Source organism: Brachyhypopomus gauderio, chromosome 8 (genome assembly GCF_052324685.1).
Source record: "Brachyhypopomus gauderio isolate BG-103 chromosome 8, BGAUD_0.2, whole genome shotgun sequence".
Lineage (NCBI taxonomy): Eukaryota > Metazoa > Chordata > Actinopteri > Gymnotiformes > Hypopomidae > Brachyhypopomus > Brachyhypopomus gauderio.
Window position 1 is genome coordinate 19,703,526 of NC_135218.1, and position 21,599 is coordinate 19,725,124.

Here is a 21,599-nt window from a genome sequence, read left to right on the forward strand (position 1 = left end):
TAAATGATGGAGTATCGATAGTCCGAACAAGGAGCGCGTGGTGTGAGCGTCGCTAATGTGTCCAGTGGCAACAACTCTCCTGAGAGAAAATGGGGCGAGGGGGGGCAGAGATGATAAAGACAAACAACTTACAGCTGACATGACCTGTAAAGAGAGATATATATTAGTAACATAGTTTGAACGCGACCATTAACCTTAAAAGGTGCAACTCCTGTTAGAATGGGGCGTAATTACTGAGCAGTTCGGCGTCATGAGAGACTTGTTTAGTAGAGACACACAGGACCAGCGTGTCTGGGTGGTTACGGCAGCCCACAGCGTGCACAGGGGTTAATGTGCGTGTATTAATGGTCATTTGGCCTTCCAGATACTTTAGATTTGGCCTCATGTAACAATGCACTGTCATCAAATGCCACCAAGGCCTCGGATGTCATGACTGCCTGATCTGGTAACAATACGCTTTCTGGAATGTTGCAATACATCAAATTCATGGCCTTATGATCTTAATATCTTGAATATGTAGCCGATCGTATATTAGAGTGATAAATGGCATTGTGAGAAGCATGTGGGAATCATTGCTGCCCGCGAGCTGAGATCGGAGAAAGAGAGAGAGAGAGAGAGAGAGAGAGAGAGAGAGAATCATCTCGGCTGGCACTTTTTATTAGTCTCATATTTCGAGTCTGTCGCCGGCGCTGCATTTGACTTGTAAAACAGACCTAATTAAAGGTTCCAAATATGCGATCCACACATCAAACAGTGAGTTACTGTAACAGCGACACTGCAAACCCTCCCCCACCACCGTCTCTTCTCTCGCGCTCTAAAACCTCTGATTATAAGAGAAACATTAAAAGGGAATTACTGCAAAACAATTTGCCCTTAATGTAGCAGTCATCTTTGCACGCGGGCAGGAAAAACGATTCAAATATAGGAGTATTAATAATACATGCTTTAATTAAACGACTTTAAGGTATGCGTGTAGTTGGACAGCAGCTGTACAGATTGTATCGCAGCTGTAGAGCTGAGCGCGTGATTCAGTAAATATGCAAAATTTAGGCAACGACCACGAGGCAATCGGAGGGCGCGTGCTAATGTACAGCGTCATAACGCGCGCCGCGTTTGATCCTCGAGACGCGGATCAGTCACGGAACGGCGGATGGGCTCAGTCATAAATAAAGTACGAGAAAAATAAAGTCATGAGAGATGGCGTTGATTATCTGCACATATCACACACGAAAGAAACGAAATAAATACTCGAGGAACAAAAATAGGACAAGTTACCAAAACATGTACTGGTCAGAGGAACAAGCGTGTTAAACACGGTTAGAAAGTGAAGCAATGTGTGAATGAGAAATATAACGTGCCACAAATAAATAAAAATGTAAATTTCCGTCCCTGCAAAGAAATGAGATATTAAATGTATCTTAGCGTAGTGTGCGTCTGGAGCTCCACGTGTCTCTAGGCCCAAACTGCGTCTGTTCTCAGTGTGACGTCCACTCACAGGACGTCAGTGTAAAAGGCCTTAACTTCGACAAGGTGCCCTGCACAGCCTGTTCAAATAAAGACCTGTTTGGCGAACTGCTTCAGTGTCTAACTATACAAACTAACAGTCTATAACATGTTTTTATCTCTGTACAAATCATTTATGTTCTAAAGAAAATATTAAATACAATTTTTTAATCCAAGCCCGATGTTCTGTAGGCTATAAATGTATTGTTAATCGAGCTCCCAATATTTAAGATCTTGTCACCAATTTCAAGTGTTTTCAAGTGATCATCTTTCCTTATGTCTCTAGCTACATCTCTCTTCTGTACTTCAGATTTTTTTTATTTCAGGAAACATCAGATCTTAAAAATCTCAGGATAAAAGTTGTGCTGCTGAGTTTCTTGAAGAAGACCCCTGACATTACTTCCAGTAACTCATCACTAATCACAACCCAATGCCAATCACAGCCCTCAAACAATAATCACAAACCTCATTCATAGTCTAATCATTCAAAAAAGTAAAAATCAGCAGCTTTACAAACGTATGGGTCCAGATCCCTAATGAGCAAGCCAGGGGTGAAAGTGGTGAGGTAAGACTCCCTAGACGGATTAAGAAGAAACGTTGGGAGGACCAAGACTCAAAAGGCAACCCGACCACCATTGGGCAACCAGCTAATCATTAATTCCAGCACCAATCATAACCCTATAGGTGTGTATATATAGACACACACACACACACACACACACGTATGAAGCAAAGCTGTCTCTCTTCCAGCCTACCACGACACTCCACACACACACTACCACGAGACTCCACACACTCTATCAGCAGTGCCCAGGAACCCCAGGTGAGGTGCAGACGCCACTGCAGAGGTGCAAACGCTCCTCGCTGTACTGGAGTATTCACCAATCGCCCTCATGTTTATCTAATTACCCTGTGCAGTGAGAGACCTTACACACTGTGTGTGTGTGTGTGTGTGTGTGTGTGTGTGTGGTATCTTGCCAGGGGTAATAAATTGTGTGCTACATTGATAAACTAAAGCAATTACAGGCAGGGTCACAAAGTCAGCTAATTTACAGATCGGGCTGTAGGGTCTGTGTGGGCAGGTGGGGGGTCTGTGGGGGCAGGTGGGGGGTCTGTGGGGGTGTTCAAGGGGCCCTTAGGGGTCTGGCGTTGTCTCTTTATTACAGTTCAGAGTTAACGAAGAATGGTGAAGCAGGATTGATCTTGTGAACCATGTCGTTGTGTTGTATATGTTTCAAACTCACAAACCAACGAAGATGCTTGTCCTCTGAGCACCAAATAATGGGCTTGAACAGACCAGAGCAGTGGATCCCAGAGCAGGTCCCAAACATGAGCTCTTCTGGGCCACGTGTGCAAAAACAGATTCATTTGATATATTTGACTTCTACATTAAGGAACCTAATTTTTAAACAAGTAATAATGGACATACAGTGATTAATTAGATAAACATTAACAGAGTTAAATTGGTGTGAGGGTATCTGTCTGTGGTTCCATCTGTCTGTAGGTTCATGTATCTGTAGTGACTCCACATTGTTACAGAAGCTGTGGAAGCTTATCAGCTCTTCTGTCTCCTGCCTGAGGTCACACGCACGTGACCTTTGGGTGGGGAAAGAATCAGTGGCGCTTAACCCAGGACGTCGCCAGGACGACCGTGTGTGACACAGCTGTGGGGGTCACAGCAGCGGGTCGTCCCTTCGCCCACACACAGATCTGCTGCAGTACGTCATCTCATAACCTCTCTGGATCTGTTTGTTTATATACAGTGGCAAAAAGGTGAGAAAACTCACCTATTGTTAATAATAATAATAATAATAATAATAGAATAAAGTGAAGATTTGCTAATCTGAATTAAAATGTGAAACAAAGATGCCTACAGCACAGCACCACCTAGTGTTCATCTGGTGACTAGCAACAGCACTGTTTCATACAAGCTCTCAATGCACCAGTTATATTGTATTTCAAACAGTGTAAAATAATGACCATACTGGGCCAACTTACAAAAGCGTTAATCTGGGATCTGTTCTGCCTTACCCTTGTAAATGTATTCATGATCCCACAAGAGGTATAAGCTGATCCCAGGTCAGTTTTTATACTATGAGAATCTGACACCTTATAATCTGCAGCCTTATGAAAAAATATATATGACTAAAACTACACATTGCATATACATTTTATAAGTAATAAACACTAGAATGTCTAATCTTAGATTTTGCTTAACATAGAAATCAAAATTTTCCTTTCATTTATTAGCCAGATAGCAGGTTTAATAAACACAGAATGTGCAGGTGACTACGCTAGGAAACAGTGTCACTCATGTCACTCCAAATTACCTGGGACATCACGTGAGAATGTTTAACACAATGTCAGCCTGCATACCAAACACATGTAGAGCGTCACGCTCCTGCCACTAACACCAAGGATGATCTGTTGCCCCCGGCGACATGGAGCCCATTCCCAGAAGCCTCTCTGATTTATGGCCCTAATTTTGCCATGATGCTGGGAAAGCTGGGATTTGTGGTTCAGCTGAGAGCAGTTGAGTCCATGATGAGGCCAGAGTTGAGTTCAAAGCGACGGCTTTTCCACCGCTCTGTCTAATAGGAGCACAGTGAGACAGATGGAGCAGCTTTCTGAGAATTCAAACAGACAAAAACTCCATATCTCAGCTAACAAACACAATTACAGCAATTTTTCACAAAAACATTTACCAGTGGTCATTGCTATAAAACACTGCAGAAACTATTTCCACATCACACCCTGTTATTCAAAAAAAAAGAGAGAAGAAACCCTAAAAATCGGAGTGCTGGTGCAGATGTGAGTCTGGGCATCATTATGATTTAGGGCCAGTGTTTTAATCTCAAACTGAGCTCAGCGGTGCTGACCAACGGGGTTTCGCTTTTTAAAACGATGTCGGGAGTAAACACTAAATTAATCATGTTTCCACCGAACTTGCTGGGGACCAAAATTTGCTTATGGATGCTCTCATGAAATATTAACACGTTCTCCCCACGCAGGCGGGTTAAAGTGCATGGGCAGTGGGCAGGGCTGGGGGCGGAGTCTCATCAAGCAGACTCACACACCCAGTCTCACCAGAGGCTGCACGTGCGCACACACACACACACACACCCAGTCTCAACAATCAGAGGCTGCATGCGCATGCATGCACACACACACTCTCACCAAGCAGTGGTCCCACGCACGCACACACACACTCTCACCAAGCAGAGGCCCCATGCACGCATGTGCACACACACTCTCACCAATCAGAGGCCCCATGCACGCATGTGCACACACACTGACCAAGCAAATGCTCCAAGTGCATGTGCATGCACACACACACACACACACAGTCTTGGAACTCAAGAGGCAGCAGTAGTGTGAGGAGCTTGTTTTGATGAATAAAGGGAAGTGTAAACACTGTGTGGAGCAGGTCTGAAACACAGGCGTAAGTGGCTACAGCAATTTTTGATGTGTAAGTTTTGCATATAAACAGCTGCAGTGGGTCAGAATCGTCACACAGAAGCACCTTAACAAGCTTCCTGTTTTCATCCAATTTCATTGTATGCCTATTTTGGACTTCTTGATTTAGACATGGTCAATTCCCAGCGTGGTAGGACACACGATTCCCAGCAGCAGCGAGCCCAAACACCTGGAGCACAGAACCAGAACCGCCGAGATCTATATACTACAGGCTGACCATGAGCTTAGGAATCTCAGCACATTCAGTGGACACACAGCCAAGGTGCCATCAGGCCTCAGGGCCACTAGCAGCATGTGGCACACCTGGAGTTCAAACCTGGGTCTCAGCAGCAGGGCTGCTACGTCATGCCAGACGAAGGCCCCATCATTCCCGCCCCTGCCTCCACGACGTGATCACAGTTCAGTCACACGCCATTCCCTCTGGGTGTGAAGCGCTGGATTCATTCATCTTGCTGACGTAAATTAGAAACATAAACAAGCCCCTGCACTTCACACAGACTCTGTAAACATGTTAACCGATGACCCGCGACACATGCTAAACTCATTAAGCAACATTTTCAGAGCTAAATGGGTTAGACGCCGTTCGGCTGGAAACTCCCATAACCTCTCAGTGTCATGGTGGTGGAGGGGTGTCGAATCTCACAGCATTACCCAGAGCTCCAGCTGAGAACCCCACATCGAGGAACCTGCCCAGATTAAAAGGGCCTGTTTAAGACCACATGCTTCTTACATTCACTTTATCCTCAATCTGCTTATCCACAGCGATTCCAGTCAGCAAGGGAGCACACCTAGCTTGTTAGAACACTGCACTGTATCGTGGCAGAGGTCAAAGGTGAGATGTAAATGGAAGAATGAAGAAACACACACACAGATGTGCGCTGTCTAGAAGACGTGAGGGGCAGGGCTCTGTACGTCCCAGCAGGAGACCTCATGTGTGGGCTGAGTGTCCAGTTAAGAGACCCCTGACTGGGCCAGACGGCCTAAATTTGGAGGGAACGCCACAGCCTGCAAAAGCAAATCGAATCTCTCACAATTAGCCGCCTTCACATGACAGGAAGCTGGGAGAGAGCAGCACCACCTGCAGCCCCCTTCTGATTGGGTTATCAGTCCTGCTCTATGTAAACGAGCTGCAGGATTGTGGGAGATGAGCAGCCCAGCCAGTAGGAGGGTAAGGGTGGAGAGAAGCCCCGCCCCCTCGGCAGCCTACCGCACTCCAACACACAAAACACAGCAAGAGTTTGGAAAACACTTTATGACCAGTGGAAAAAATACAGATTGAATACAAAACATTAAAAAAATATGTATAAACACTGCGCCGGCTGGGTGGACGCTGGGAGAGACGTCAGGCTCAACCTGGAAATCAGAGCAAAAAACGTACAATAAGGTAACAGGGCCAGGACCAACAGAACCTGAGATGACATCACACAACCAGTCCACAAGAACACGGAGGTTCTTACCTTGGGTTAAAGCCATGTGAAATACTTACGTGCTACAGGTCAGGCGCTCGAGAGGAAAGAGAGAGAAGAACAGAGACACGACCAGGAGAGAGAGGAATGTTGCTCTTTTTGTGAGGAGGGGGGGGGGGGGGGGGTGTGTGTGAAATGGTCTTTATTTTTTATGAGTTTTATTTTGAGTTTTTTGGGTAGCGGGAGCAGAGATCTGTCTCTCTCTCCCTCCTTTTATATTTTTTTCATTCTTTTTTTCCTTTTCTTTTTTATAGCGGATTTTTTTTCTAGACCATTTCAATTCTTTATTTTTTACATCTCAAATTAAAGACAGAAGAAGCAAAGCAGTCATACAAATCATTAAAATTCATACATAAAATATATACACAAAAGCAACTCGCTGCGAGTACAGCTGCTCATGTAACTCCATGTTGTGTGGTCACCTCTGAAATCACTGCAGTTCCATCACATTCAGACTTCCATAAATGAAATGTTTTACATTTTTCTTACGTTCAAGAAAACAAAAATAAATGTACTCAAAATTATTCAGGAATTTTCACATAATTGAGGGTAAAGACGTGCGGGCACACACACACACCCCCTCTTTTACCGCGTAATGAGCCACAGAGAGATGAACGCAGCACTACCGTTAAAGTCTAGTGCGGGGGAGCAGATGAATATCGGACACGACAAACAACCTTAAAAAAAAAACATGAGAGGGAAAAAAAAAAAAAAAAGCAGGAAGTGACATGCTGTGGGCGTGGCCAGGCCGTAGAGCAGCACGAGACATTTTCATCTGCGCCAGGAGCGAGACTCATTATCATCATCCTCATCATCGTCGTCTTGCAGGAGAGTGTCGTCGACGAGAGAGTCCTCTGGGAACTGCAGCCAATCAGAAGGTAGAAAAAAATCTCAATAAAAGGACAAAGGCTCACAGACACACACATACGTGGGTGTGGCTCACACACACGCACGCACGCACGCACACGTGGGCGTGGCTCACAGACAAGGCCCGCCCCCCTCCTGTCCTGGTGAGACAGGTTAGAGGAGGAACTAAACTCTGCAGGGCGGTCGATCTCCAGGTGCCACACACAGACAGAGCCCAGTGTGATGAAGAACTCACCTCCTCTTCCTCTTCCTCGGCGTCCGCGGTGTCGGCCGTGCTGTGGGAGGCACTGGGCTTGAACCACGACAGCAGCAGTTCCTGGTTGTTTAACCGGCTGCTGTGGAGAGCTGCCTGCAGTGGCACAGAGGCTCAGTCACACACGGCAAAGGGGGCGTGGCTGTCCACAGCTACACATGGCAAAGGGGGCGTATAAATGTATATATATGAACCTGCTCTGCGTCCGCACGGGTTCTGTAAGTGATGATGGCTGTGAGACTGGAGTCCTCAATCTGACAGTCTTCAATCTCCCCAAATTGCTGTTGACAGAAGCAGAAGGAAGAATGTCTGTAAACATGAGCCTTACCCATAAACCCTTTCATCAGCAGAGTCACAGGAAACTCAGACGATTAAAGATAAACCCAGCTCTCAAAGCGCATTGCAGCCCGAACGTGTTTAAATGTGAACTCACTGCAAAATGAGGTAGGAGGTCGACTCGATCCACCTCCGAGAAGCCACTGACTGCCAGGGCCCGTGGGCGGTGGTCTACCACGGCGTGGGGCGGGACCCCTCTCGGACGACCTCTAGCGGCCCGGCCACGGAGCAGCGGCCGGCCGCGCACATGGGCACCCCTCCCTCGCACAGGGCCGAGAAGACCCCTTCTGGCCGCCTGTAATCAAAGCAAAGCAATACCACCACCCAGTGGCAGTTTTAGGAATTACATTACGTGACCATTCCTAAATGAAACAATTTTTCTAAAAAAAAGGACAACATCTAAGAGGGAGTGAAATGTATGTTTGTATTTATTATCAGCATAAGTATGTCACGTCAAACAAATATAACAGCCCATCCTAAACGCACAGTTTCAGATTCACTTACTCACAGACACACACACACACACACACACACACACACACGCAGACAGGCAGACAGGCACCTCCAGCTGCAGCTGTGTGTAGTGGAGTTTGAGCTGAGCAGTGTCTTCTCCAGCTTGGGTCTTCTTGTACAGATCCAGCTCAGTGTCCAGCAACTCCTTCTGAGCCTGTGAAGACACACACACACACACACACACGTTTGTATGTGTGTTCGCAGACGCACACACCTGTGTCTACCTGGGCCTTGGATTTGACACTGGTGTATAGTGGGTTGGTATTGGAGACATGTGTGTGTGTGTGTGTACCTGGGCCTTGGACTTGACACTGGTGTGTAGTGGGTTGGTACTGAGTCCTCTGAGCTCATCCTGCAGTTTGCTGATGCTACAGGTGAGTGTGGTGAGTGTGTGCATGAGCAGCGCCTTGTCCTCCGCCCTCAGAGACCTGTTCTTCTCCAACTTAGAGATGAGCAGCTGAAACCACACACACACACACACACACACACACACACACACACACACACATTAATCTTCATCCTTTCCCCTCTGCCCAAACCTGCATCTATGGTTTCTCACTCACTTTCTGAGTCTCAATGTGTTTTTCCAGAATCTCCTGCTTCTTCTTCCTCACGTCCTGCTGAAGTTTCAGCGCCTCCTGGTGGACGAACGAGGAAAAGCATTCAGAGACCATCCAAACCCCCTCCCAGCACCACGCACGTGAGAACACACACCAGCTCTTCTCCGAGCACGACACCACCACACTCAACGCCGTTTCACTACAACACAAACCTGTTTCTTCTTGTGTGCGTCCTCAGGGCTGACTGCTGTTCCAAACAGCGCCCCCTTCTGACTCGTTTTTAGTGCAGCAGGGTTATAAAATGTCTTGGTGAGTCCCATTGAAGTGGAGAGCACCTGCACAAAAAGCACGGCACACACATTCAGTTTGTCTCCACAGTGACGGCAGCACAGGACACGTGTATGAGAGAGACAGACAGAACCTTTACAGCCGGGGGCGGTTTGGAGACGCCCAGACGCTGCTTCACCGAGGACCTGCCCGTGTCCTGTGAAGACGGGACACACACAAAAACTCAGGACATCAAGACACTACAAGTCAAAGTGTTAATGTGAACACCAGTGGTGTGAAGTGTTAATGTGAACACCAGAGGAGTGTAAGTGTTAATGTGAACTAGGGATGCCCCGATCCAGCTTTTTGAACTTTCGATCCGATACCGATATTTATTTGCACTTCCAATCAGATACCGATATTGGCCGATACCGACCTATCCGAGCATGTATTAAAGTTATTTAGCCAACATACTTTGTTGTCAAACTCATGTTAAAAAGCGCTTTACTCTTAATAACAAGTAGCCAGCTGAATTAGGTGTGCTTGGCCTGTTTATTTAGCAATTAATAAACTCAAAATAGACAAAATAATAAATATCAAACAGAAATGGCATCAGTAAACCTTGTTTTTAAAAAGCAACACACACAACCTGAGTAGAAAATAGTCTATTAACAGCATCAGTACTGTTTATCCATCAGCATTAGGGGTGCACGATATGGACTAGAATTACGATGTGCGATAACATTGTTGGATATCCCAATATCGATGTGAACCACGATAAATTAAGATTAAAATACAGAGATGTAGTGTCTCTCTGAACAGCAGCACGTTAATTAGTTTTTTTTTTACTGTGTAATGAATCCAGAATAATTCCAAATATTTTGCAGGTTTATTCAACAATAGATTCAATCTAGGTTTATACTTTCACGAGTGACCGTAGCGCGACTCCGCACACCTCGCGTAAACCTCCGCGAACGACGGAAGCGTTTAATCTTGCCGTGTCACATTCTTTGCAGTGTTGTCCGAAACGATATGTAGGCCTAGTAGTATAGAAAAAACACCCCTCAAATACAGGGGAATGAACATTTACCTGACCAATTTTAATGTTGCTTTGTGTATCAGGTTTGAAAAGTGCTGGAATTTAGGCTAAAGTACTTGAAATTGTAACTACTTCGTTTCACAACAAATATCTGTCTGACTGAACAGTTCTCTTGTAATTACATTAACAAATATGAGCCTCTTGTAATTCCAGGACGAAACATGAGAGAACGTGAAGACATTAATATTGGGCGTTTTGAAAATAAACAACCATTAAATAATGTGATAAAAAAAGCGAATTATTTCGAATCATTTAGAGTATATGTATAAATATTTAACTCAATTAAGTTTAACGAGCTGGAAATTATTGAAATGGACCTTGAAAGTGATGTACAAGTGCTTTAATTCCACCTTGTATAGGTGTATGAACCCGGCAAACATGACTGTTCTCATTGCGCTGAGACGCGGCGCGCGCGAACTTACAAAATTCGAGAGGTGCACGACCTCGTGAATCGACAACGCGCGAGACCATCGCGCACGGGCGAAGCCACCGTGATTACGTTATTTTCGCCTTGCGGACCCTCGCGCTGCGTCAAGTGTAAACCAGGCTTAAACCAAATCGCGTGTCTGATGAGCGTGTTCACCTCACTCTGCCTCTTGCCTACTTACGTCACGTGATCATAGTCTGCAGCGCGAATAGCTCCCTCTATTGCTGGACGAGGATAATGCAATTTGAGTTTGCTGTTATTCAAGGAGTTATCGTGGCTCTTTCGATGTGTTTATCGTGAAACTTCACATCGCGATAACGATAAAAATACGATTCATCGTGCAGCCCTAATCAGCATCAGTACTGTAATGTTGTTTATGATGGTATTTCTCTAAACTCTTGATTAGATTGGTTGTATTAAAAGTTCTTACAGCTTTACCACCAAACTTGACTTTACTGTGGAATATGTTGCACTATACCTCTTCGTCTTTGTCGTAAATTAATCCCACACAACTGACATTTTTACCGATAACATCAAATTTACATGGCCGTCTTAATGGTTAGGAGATGCCACTGAGGAGTGGGAGTGTTAACGTGAACACCAGAGGAGTGGGAGTGTTAACGTGAACACCAGTGGTGAACATCAGCTGCACTGGATTTACACAACTAGTTAAATCAAACCACTACCATAACCCCCATGGAGGAGAAGTGTGAACACACAACAGCACAGGCCACAGGTCTATCTCTCACACACATATACACACACCTGTGCTGGGGGGATGGTGAGGGGCGGAGCCTCAGGGCTGCTGGGAGGAAGAGGACCCAGCCGATCCTTCACCGACTGTTTCATACTGGACACCACAGGGGCCTGTCGGACTGGCACGCTCTGGAATACAGGAACACACGTTACACACACACACACACACACACGTTACACACTTACACACTCTAGAACACAAGAACACACGTCACACCGCCCCAGTGTGAGGGACAGTGTCCTCTCTGTGTGAGTGTAGACGTACCACAGCCGCCCCAGTGTGAGGGACAGTGTCCTCTCTGTGAGTGTAGACGTACCACAGCCGCCCCAGTGTGAGGGACAGTGTCCTCTCTGTGAGTGTAGACGTACCACAGCCGCCCCAGTGTGAGGGACAGTGTCCTCTCTGTGTGAGTGTAGAAGTACCACAGCCACCACAGTGTGAGGGACCGTGTCCTCTCTGTGTGAGTGTAGACGTACCACAGCCACCACAGTGTGAGGGACCGTGTCCTCTCTGTGTGTGTACACGTACCACAGCCGCCCCAGTGTGAGGGACAGTGTCCTCTCTGTGAGTGTAGACGTACCACAGCCACCACAGTGTGAGGGACAGTGTCCTCTCTGTGTGTGTACACGTACCACAGCCGCCCCAGTGTGAGGGACAGTGTCCTCTCTGTGAGTGTAGACGTACCACAGCCACCACAGTGTGAGGGACAGTGTCCTCTCTGTGAGTGTAGACGTACCACAGCCGCCCCAGTGTGAGGGACAGTGTCCTCTCTGTGAGTGTAGACGTACCACAGCCACCACAGTGTGAGGGACAGTGTCCTCTCTGTGAGTGTAGACGTACCACAGCCGCCCCAGTGTGAGGGACAGTGTCCTCTCTGTGAGTGTAGACGTACCACAGCCACCACAGTGTGAGGGACAGTGTCCTCTCTGTGAGTGTAGACGTACCACAGCCGCCCCAGTGTGAGGGACAGCGTCCTCTCTGTGTGTGTACACACGTACCACAGCCGCCCCAGTGTGAGGGACAGTGTCCTCTCTGTGAGTGTAGACGTACCACAGCCGCCCCAGTGTGAGGGACAGTGTCCTCTCTGTGAGTGTAGACGTACCACAGCCGCCCCAGTGTGAGGGACAGTGTCCTCTCTGTGTGTGTACACGTACCACAGCCACCACAGTGTGAGGGACAGTGTCCTCTCTGTGAGTGTAGACGTACCACAGCCGCCCCAGTGTGAGGGACAGTGTCCTCTCTGTGTGTGTACACGTACCACAGCCGCCCCAGTGTGAAGGACAGTGTCCTCTCTGTGTGTGTACACGTACCACAGCCGCCCCAGTGTGAGGGACAGTGTCCTCTCTGTGTGAGTGTAGACGTACCACAGCCACCAGTGTGAGGGACCGTGTCCTCTCTGTGAGTGTAGACGTACCACAGCCGCCCCAGTGTGAGGGACAGTGTCCTCTCTGTGAGTGTAGACGTACCACAGCCGCCCCAGTGTGAGGGACAGTGTCCTCTCTGTGAGTGTAGACGTACCACAGCCGCCCCAGTGTGAGGGACAGTGTCCTCTCTGTGAGTGTAGACGTACCACAGCCGCCCCAGTGTGAGGGACAGTGTCCTCTCTGTGAGTGTAGACGTACCACAGCCGCCCCAGTGTGAGGGACAGTGTCCTCTCTGTGTGTGTACACGTACCACAGCCGCCCCAGTGTGAGGGACAGTGTCCTCTCTGTGTGAGTGTAGACGTACCACAGCCACCACAGTGTGAGGGAAAGTGTCCTCTCTGTGAGTGTAGACGTACCACAGCCGCCCCAGTGTGAAGGACAGTGTCCTCTCTGTGAGTGTAGACGTACCACAGCCACCACAGTGTGAGGGACAGTGTCCTCTCTGTGAGTGTAGACGTACCACAGCCGCCCCAGTGTGAGGGACAGTGTCCTCTCTGTGAGTGTAGACGTACCACAGCCGCCCCAGTGTGAGGGACAGTGTCCTCTCTGTGTGTGTACACACGTACCACAGTCGCCCCAGTGTGAGGGACAGTGTCCTCTCTGTGCCACTGGACCCTGATGAAGCGGTTGTTCAGCACCGCCTCCGTACTCTGGATGGCCTTCCTCGCCTCTTCAGGACATGCAAACTGGATCAGCGCCCCCTCTGGGTCGTGGTTATACGCAACCTGTAGCCCCGCCCCAAAACACACTCCATTACCCTCCACTACCTCACATGTGACATGAACTAGGGTTAGATATGAACATTTATCATCCACCCCCCCCCAACTACACACACACACACACACCCACCCCATCTCCAAAACACCCACTACACACACACACACTCCATTACCCTCCACTACCTCACATGTGACATGAACTAGGGTTAGACATGAACATTTATCATCCACCCCCCACTACACACACACACCCCATCTCCAAAACACCCACTACACACACACTCCATTACCCTCCACTACCTCACATGTGACATGAACTAGGGTTAGATATGAACATTTATCATCCACCCCCCACTACACACACACACACACACACTCCATTACCTTCCACTACCTCATGTGACATGTCCTAGGGTTAGGTATGCACATTTATCCACACACACACACACCTACACCCAAAACCCACTACACACACACCCAATCCCCAAATACCCACTACACAAACACACCATCCCCAAATACCCACTACACAAACACATCATCGCCAAATACCCACTACACCTGTCCCCATAAACACCCACCTGACCTGTACACACACTCACAAACACAAGCACACACACGCAGGCAATAACATCAGCACGAGACCTCACCTGCAGGTTAACTATAGTGCCAAACTTGCTGAAATACTCGTTGAGTTTGCTGATGTTGTTGAGTTCAGGGGGGATGTGGCTGACGGCCAGTTTAGTGTTGGCTGGAGATACAGGAGCTTTGTGTGGGAAGCCGAGGTGGTTGGACCTGCTGAAGGGGTGTCTTGGGGGGGGGGGGGGGGGGGGGGGGGGGGGGGGGCGGCACATACCAACAACATGTTGTGGATGTCTGCTGAGAGAATTTAAGAGTGTGCTCCTGGGAGATTTGAAGAGTTTGAGCTGGGAAGGTGAGTGGGAAGTTCTTACTTCTCAAACCAGGGTTTCTTTGGTGGAGCGCAGCCCTCTGGAGGCCCGGGCCGCCTCCTCCTGGACTCTGACTCCACAACAATCCGCACACTATTATTATTCAGAGGTTTGTCTGTAGAGATCACACAGGACAACATCAGTCCGAGCATGATTGGGCACAGACGTGAGAAGGTGCAGCGAGGTTGTGCGGACGCAGAACGGGAGGTACAACACACAGAAGTGCTCCATGCTGAGCTGCGTGTCAGACTGGTGGAGTTTGCGGCAGGGAGTAAAGCTGAACCAGGTCTGTGGGACTCCTTTCAGACATGCTGCTGTTCTTGTGGGATGTCGTGGGAAATGGCTTTGGGTGGTGTTTAAGTGGGTGGTGTTTAAGTAATGTTAATACAAGTAATGTTTTTCTAACGAGTCAGATTAAGCTTACAGACAACATTTACAGACAACTTACTTTCATTAACATTTCCATGTTAATGAAACTTTCAAATGTTCATGAAAGTAAGTGAACTGTAAACGCTAGCTAACTAGCCAACATTTATAATCCATTTTCATGGCCATTTCTGAGCTGTGTAAACAGTGAGTCTCCTTCTGTCTTCTCTTGTAACACTAACATGACTGATATTTCTCGAGGACATGCTGTCTGTCATTATTCCACACATCCATGGTGCTGGCATGTTGGTATTTAAATAGGGTTAGATAGGGTTAGGTTGATAGGTTAGGGTTAGATAGGGTTAGGGTTAGATAGGGTTAGGCTTACCTCTCGCTGGAATGTCCACCTCACCCATCGTAAGGCCAATGAGGTTGGGCCTCTGAACGTTGCCACGGTGTCTGTACACAGGCCGGGGGTTCATGCTAGGAGCTTCTGGGTTATAAACATCTGGCTCAAACACATCTGCATGGACATGAACACACACACAGACACACACACACACAGACACGCGACAGGTGCTGGGTCACATTTCATTACTCATATTTATATATGCTGAACATGTTTGCAAACTGTACCCTCACCTGAATGGCACTTCATTAAAATAAAAACTCTGTCCTGCACTATAAACACCCAAAGCGGATAAGCAGGAGGGTGGAGTTACCTGAGGTGTAGAGAGGGGGAGGGGGCTGCGGCATAGGTGGGCGGAGCCCTGAGGAGACCAAGTGTGGAGGCGGCTGGGGCATAGGGGGGCGGAGTCCTGATGTCACAATGGCAGGCACAGAGCTTGTGACAGAGTTGGGGGGCGTGTCCATTCCTGAGGGCTGCAGAGCCGGAAGACGAGGAGGAGGACCTACACACACACACACACACACACACACACACACACCTGTTCAAACACCTGTGGCGATTCCAAGAGCATAAGATGTGTTTTCCCCTGCCATGTCTTCCCCACCCAGCATACCTGCCATGTATTTACCTGCCACAGGGGGGAGACTGGGAGGCAGGGCACCCGGGGGCACGGGCGGCCGCAGGTTGACCGGGGGGGGCGTGAGGAGTGGTGGAGGCGGGGGCAGGCCTGGCGCGGGGGGCCCGTCCACCACGGGCAGGGGCGGCGGCTGGAAGGGCAGGATGCTGGGAAGGTTGACGTCCTCCACCACCACGGGGTCGCTGCCGTGGTCGAAGGGACACATGTCTCCCCGCATGCAGAAGCCTTTCTCTGTGTGGGGACGATGGCGTCACACAGACCCGGTTCACAAACAGAACCAGCACCGCACAGACTTCACACAAACAAGCAACTAGTGCAGACCCCTCCCATCCTAGGAACACCCCCCCCCCCAAACAAAGTGGACAGGCTGTAAACCCTCATACCATCATAGTCCCGGCAGCGTTTGCGAGGAGGAGGCGGAGCTACCCTCCCGTACGGGGTGTGGTCAGGGTGGAAGTCCGACCAGCTCTCTGTGGTGCTGTTGCCATGGTGCGTGGGGGCGATCACTGTAATGGTGCTACTGAGAGCGGGCACTGGGAAGTGGGCGGAGGAGGAGCCTGTGGCTAGGGGCGTGGCCACATACGTCTCAATGGCTCCAGGTTCCTGTCTGTCAGGACGCTCGTGGTCATACTTTGATTTCCCAGAATCCCTCTCTGTAGGGGAATAAGAAAACAGAACTCATTCCCAGTTGCTGGTTATACACACACACAGACACACACACACTCTCTCTCTCTCTCTCTCTCTCTCTCTCTACCTCTCTCTACCTCTACCTCTACCTCTACCCCTCTCTTCCTCTACCTCTCTTCCTCTACCTCTCTTCCTCTCTACCTCTCTTCCTCTCTCTCTACCGGATCACCCTGACTGAGCGAGTCAAAGTTTCATTCATCCAGTGAGGTAAATGCCATGTGTCAGTGCAGGGAAGTCGCCGCCCTGCCCACTCTGCCAACCACACCCCAGGGCGTGGCCATGAAGACGCTCTGACCTCTACTCCTGGTGCGTGAACGTGTGCGTGATCGTGTCCTGCTGAGATCCCGCTCTCTGTCCCGCTCACGGTCCCGCTCCCGGTCCCTCTCGCGATCTCGGTCCCGGTCCCGATCACGGACGCGATCTTTACTCCAGCTGCGGCTACGGCCACGCCGGCGGTTATAGCGGTCCCGGTACGAGTCCCGGCGGGGCGGATTCCGCTCGTAGTCCCTCTTCCTGGACCGCTCGTCCTTCTTACGATCATCTCCCCTCCTGGAAAAACACACAGAAAAATGTAGTAACGCCGGCCAGCCCCGTCGACAGGGGGGGACAACCGGGTCTGTTGTCCCGGGCCCTAGGGCCAGGGGGGCCCATCAAAGAGCCCAGCAATTTATTTTTTATTTAAAGTCTATAATTTTTAAATAATCTTGAAATCTTTCATTAATATAAAATTATGTACTCATAATAAGCTCGATGGCTCAAATATATATGTTTTTTATCTATCTGCATATTTTCCATTAAGTGCATACACCCCCGCCTCCCACTGGAAAATGGTTTGATCCAGCACCGACTGTAGCCGGCCGGTATCCGCCCAACAGCGGGAAATACAGTGGTGGGTAGTTAAAGTAAATACAGAAATCTGGAGCGCAGAAAAGAAAGGAAAAACATTTACCTGACGAATTTTAAAGTTGCATTGTGTTCCAGGTTTGAAAAGTGCTGGAACTTAGGGTAAAGTACTTGAAAATGCTTGAAATTGTAACTACTTCGTTTCACAACAAATAGCTGTCTGACTGAACAGTTCTCGTGAAGACGTTAAGATTGGGCGTTTTGAAAATAAACAACCATTAAATAATGTGATAAAAAGCGAATTATTTCGAATCATTTCGAGTATATGTATAAATATTTAACTTAAGTAAGTTTAACGTGCTGGAAAATATTGAAATGGACCTTTAAAGTGACGTACACGTGCTTTAATTCCACCTTATAAAGGTTTATGAACCCTACAAACATGACTGTTCATTGCGCTGAAGCGCGGCGCGCGCGAAGTTACAAAATTCGAGAGGTGCACGACCTCGCGAACCGACAGCGCGCGAGGCCCTCGCGCACGGGCGGAGCCACTGCGATTACGTCATTTTCGCGCGAACCCTCGCGCTGGGGGGGGGGGGTACATGAATCTTTCTTGTCCCGGGCCCCAGCAAGACTGTCAACGGGCCTGACGCCGGCACACGTGCACTAGGGCTGGTATATGCACACTAACGCCGGCACACGTGCACTAGGGCTGGTATATGCACACTAACGCCGGCACACGTGCACTAGGGCTGGTATATGCACACTAACGCCGGCACACGTGCACTAGGGCTGGTATATGCACACTAACGCCGGCACACGTGCACTAGGGCTGGTATACACACACTAACGCCGGCACACGTGCACTAGGGCTGGTATATGTACACTAACGCCGGCACACGTGCACTAGGGCTGGTATATGTACACTAACGCCGGCACACGTGCACTAGGGCTGGTACATGCACACCAACGCCGGCACACGTGCACTAGGGCTGGTATATGCACACTAACGCCGGCACACGTGCACTAGGGCTGGTATATGCACACCAACGCCGGCACACGTGCACTAGGGCTGGTATATGCACACTAACGCCGGCACACGTGCACTAGGGCTGGTATATGCACACTAATGCCGGCACACGTGCACTAGGACTGGCACACGCGTGCCAACACTGGCGTCTGTACCTGTTGTCTCGGCTGTAGCGTGAGCTGGACTGGGGGCTGTGGCTTATCCGCCTGGAGAACTTCTCCCTGCCCTCATCCCGACAGAGCAGCTGAACAGCCTGAGACAGGGAGACAAACACACCTGAATGTCACACACAAACACACCTCAACATCACACACAACTGATCGTCAGACACTTAGCTGGCAACTAGCCAACTAGCAGAATTTGTTATTCTCTCTGCAGGCTGGTGAAACCAAAACCAAAATTCAGTAATGGACAAAAATGTTTATTAATCTGGGCAGGTCTTAAGAGGCCAGGTCTTAAGAGGCCAGGTCTTAAGAGGCCATGTCTTAAGAGGCCATGTCTTAAGAGGCCATGTCTTAAGAGGCCATGTCTTAAGAGGCCATGTCTTAAGAGGCCATGTCTTAAGAGGCCATGTCTTAAGAGGCCATGTCTTAAGAGGCCATGTCTTAAGAGGCCATGTCTTAAGAGGCCATGTCTTAAGAGGCCATGTCTTAGCCATGCTTACAGTGTAAACATTGGGTCTTGAAAGAGGTCTCAGATTACCCACACAAACTAATACGCCACTTCAGTTTCACACACAAGTGAACTCCAAACAGAAATTGATATTCTTCATATTACTGGACTTCCTATCTGATTCTGAATACATCATACTGACACAATACTGATACATCACCTCCTCTTTCTTCTGGTCCTCTTTCTCTGGCCGCGGATGGCCATCGGACCTGTCCAAGGAGCAGGACTGTTCAGTCTGAGGTAGGTAACTCTGTGTGTTCACAGCTTCAAAAAGTTTATCCACAAATGTCTGTGTCTCTGCAAAAAAGAGAGTGGCATTTATAACAATCTCTACTGCATAGGATGTTAAATGAAGACCAATTTCAGCTTGATCTTGACCACAGACAGAGAATGTGTTCCGTCTACTACAACCGTGCACATCTAGCCGAGTCTAGATCCGTTTATACTACAACTGTGCTCGTCTAGCCGTGTCTGGATCTTTTTATACTACACAGTGGTTGTCTATCTGTGTTTAGATCCGTTTATACTACAACTGTGCTCATCTAGCTGTGTCTAGATCCGTTTACACTACACTGTGTTAGTGTAGATCCGTTTATACTACACAGTGCTCGTCTATCTGTGTCTACATCTGATTATACTACAACTGTGCTCATCTATCTGTGTCTACATCCGTTTATACTGCACTGTGCTCGTCTAGTGTCTAGATCCGTTTATACTACAACTGTGCTCGTCTAGTTGTGTCTAGATCCGTTTATACTACACAGTACTCATCTATCTGTGTCTACATCTGATTATACTACACTGTGTTCGTCTAGTTGTGTCTAGATCAGTTTATACTACAATTGTGCTCGTCTATCTGTGTCTAGATCTGTTTATACTACACTGTGCTCGTTTAGTTGTGTCTAGATCCGTTTATACTTCAACTGTGCTCGTCTAGTTGTGTCTAGATCAGTTTATACTACAACTGTGCTAGTTTATCTGTTTATGCACAATCATGAAGTTCTCACTGTGCAAACCCAAGTTTCGACTCTCACCGGGAGGTCCATCTTACCTTTCTGAAGGAACACGTCCAGCTGGTCCACGCACAAGGCCCTCAGCTCCTTCTCACACTTGTCTTTCTTCACCAGGGCAACTACGTACTTGGCGAGGGCAGAGGGGTCAGCGTCACATCTGGGGGGCAGACGGGGTGGGGGTGGGGGGCAGACGGGGTGGGGGTGGGGGGCAGAAACACGGACAGAGACCCCGTCAGACAGCCGCGTGTTTCACACACACACACACACACACACACACACACACACACACACACACTGAAGCACAACTCCACCGATAAAAGTTCACACACACCATCCGCACAAACTCTGAGGAGGAGCTCTCTGCTCACACAAATCACGGACTCTCACTAGCGAGCCGTAAAAGCTGGCGTGTAGTTAATGTCCACAATTAAACCTCCGACCAACGCAGTACACACAGGCGCCAAACATACGGTGAGAGACTCGTCATCTAGGGAGCAGTCAAACTTCCCAACGCTAACACGCTGCACTGGTGCGGCACGCGCCATCAACTACGGCACGAGCGGCTAACGGGCTAGTCGGCTAAGCTAATGGGCTAGTCGGCTAAGCTAACGGGCTAGTCGGCTAAGCTAACGAGCTAGTCGGCTAAGCTAACGAGCTAGTCGGCTAAGCTAACGAGCTAGTCGGCTAAGCTAACGAGCTAGTCGGCTAAGCTAACGAGCTAGTCGGCTAAGCTAACGAGCTAGTCGGCTAAGCTAACGAGCTACTCGGCTAAGCTAACGGTCTAGTCGGCTAAGCTAACGAGCTAATAGGCTAAGCTAACGAGCTAATAGGCTAAGCTAACGGGCTAGTCGGCTAATTCAACGTGCTGCTGAGCGGGCTGCAACTCACATTGGTTCGAGGGTTTTAGAAAGCCACGTCTTCAGAGCATCAAGGTTTTCGATGATCATCGTAGAAGCGAAGCGCCGAAGGGGGAAGGTGGCTGCGCGGGAACCGCTCCGAGGGCGCTGCGGGTCGGTACTGCGGCTCGGTACTGTGGCTCGGTACTGGCGCGGACTGGAACGCTGCAGAGCGCCTGTTCAACCTGCACCTCAGGCCAAACTACGCGCTTCCCCTGATAATGTTCCGTGGCGTAGCATCTGATATTAAGAGTGGGAAAGGCTGCAAACTCGATGCTCAAACTCAGACTGCCCGCTGTCCAAGACGAACGAGTATCTGAGAAGTATTCGAGCAAAGGTCTAGAAATTATTTGCAACACTTTCTCTTCCCTTCTCGTACTTTGAAGAAATGGCGACTATTTACTCGCGTTGGGAAATATCGCGAGATC

At 48.8% G+C, this 21,599-nt stretch overlaps 1 protein-coding gene across 2 annotated transcripts; it reads right to left on the reverse strand.

The window, feature by feature from the left end:
* Nucleotides 1-6,555: 6,555 nt before the first annotated feature.
* On the reverse strand, nt 6,556-21,585 carry rbm26 (RNA binding motif protein 26). Of its 2 annotated transcripts, none has more exons than XM_077015166.1 (22): nt 21,164-21,585; nt 20,314-20,432; nt 19,423-19,559; nt 18,746-18,843; nt 17,013-17,266; nt 16,414-16,683; nt 16,007-16,261; nt 15,707-15,895; nt 15,373-15,507; nt 14,622-14,733; nt 14,319-14,478; nt 13,516-13,674; nt 11,534-11,653; nt 9,397-9,459; nt 9,188-9,310; nt 8,979-9,053; nt 8,708-8,872; nt 8,465-8,569; nt 8,000-8,197; nt 7,761-7,847; nt 7,549-7,662; nt 6,556-7,307 (listed from the first exon to the last, which is right to left on the reverse strand). In XM_077015166.1, the coding sequence occupies exons 1-22, from the start codon at nt 21,220-21,222 to the stop codon at nt 7,218-7,220; spliced, it is 3,087 nt and encodes a 1,028-aa protein (XP_076871281.1). In that variant the 5' UTR covers nt 21,223-21,585; the 3' UTR covers nt 6,556-7,217. The 2 variants fall into 2 exon arrangements, with proteins under 2 accessions (XP_076871281.1, XP_076871282.1); XM_077015167.1 differs by having other exon boundaries at nt 16,022-16,261; nt 21,164-21,584.
* Nucleotides 21,586-21,599: the final 14 nt, after the last annotated feature.

Bases quoted from the DNA above. Each gene is read 5' to 3' on its own strand.
- rbm26 (XM_077015166.1), bottom strand. From the start codon at position 21,222: ATGATCATCGAAAACCTTGATGCTCTGAAGACGTGGCTTTCTAAAACC. The intron at 19,560-20,313 runs GTAAGATGGACC...TCTTTTTTGCAG, and splicing joins GGACGTGTTCCTTCAGAAAG to AGACACAGACATTTGTGGAT. The intron at 14,734-15,372 runs GTAAGCCTAACC...TGATCTCTACAG, and splicing joins GGTGGACATTCCAGCGAGAG to ACAAACCTCTGAATAATAAT.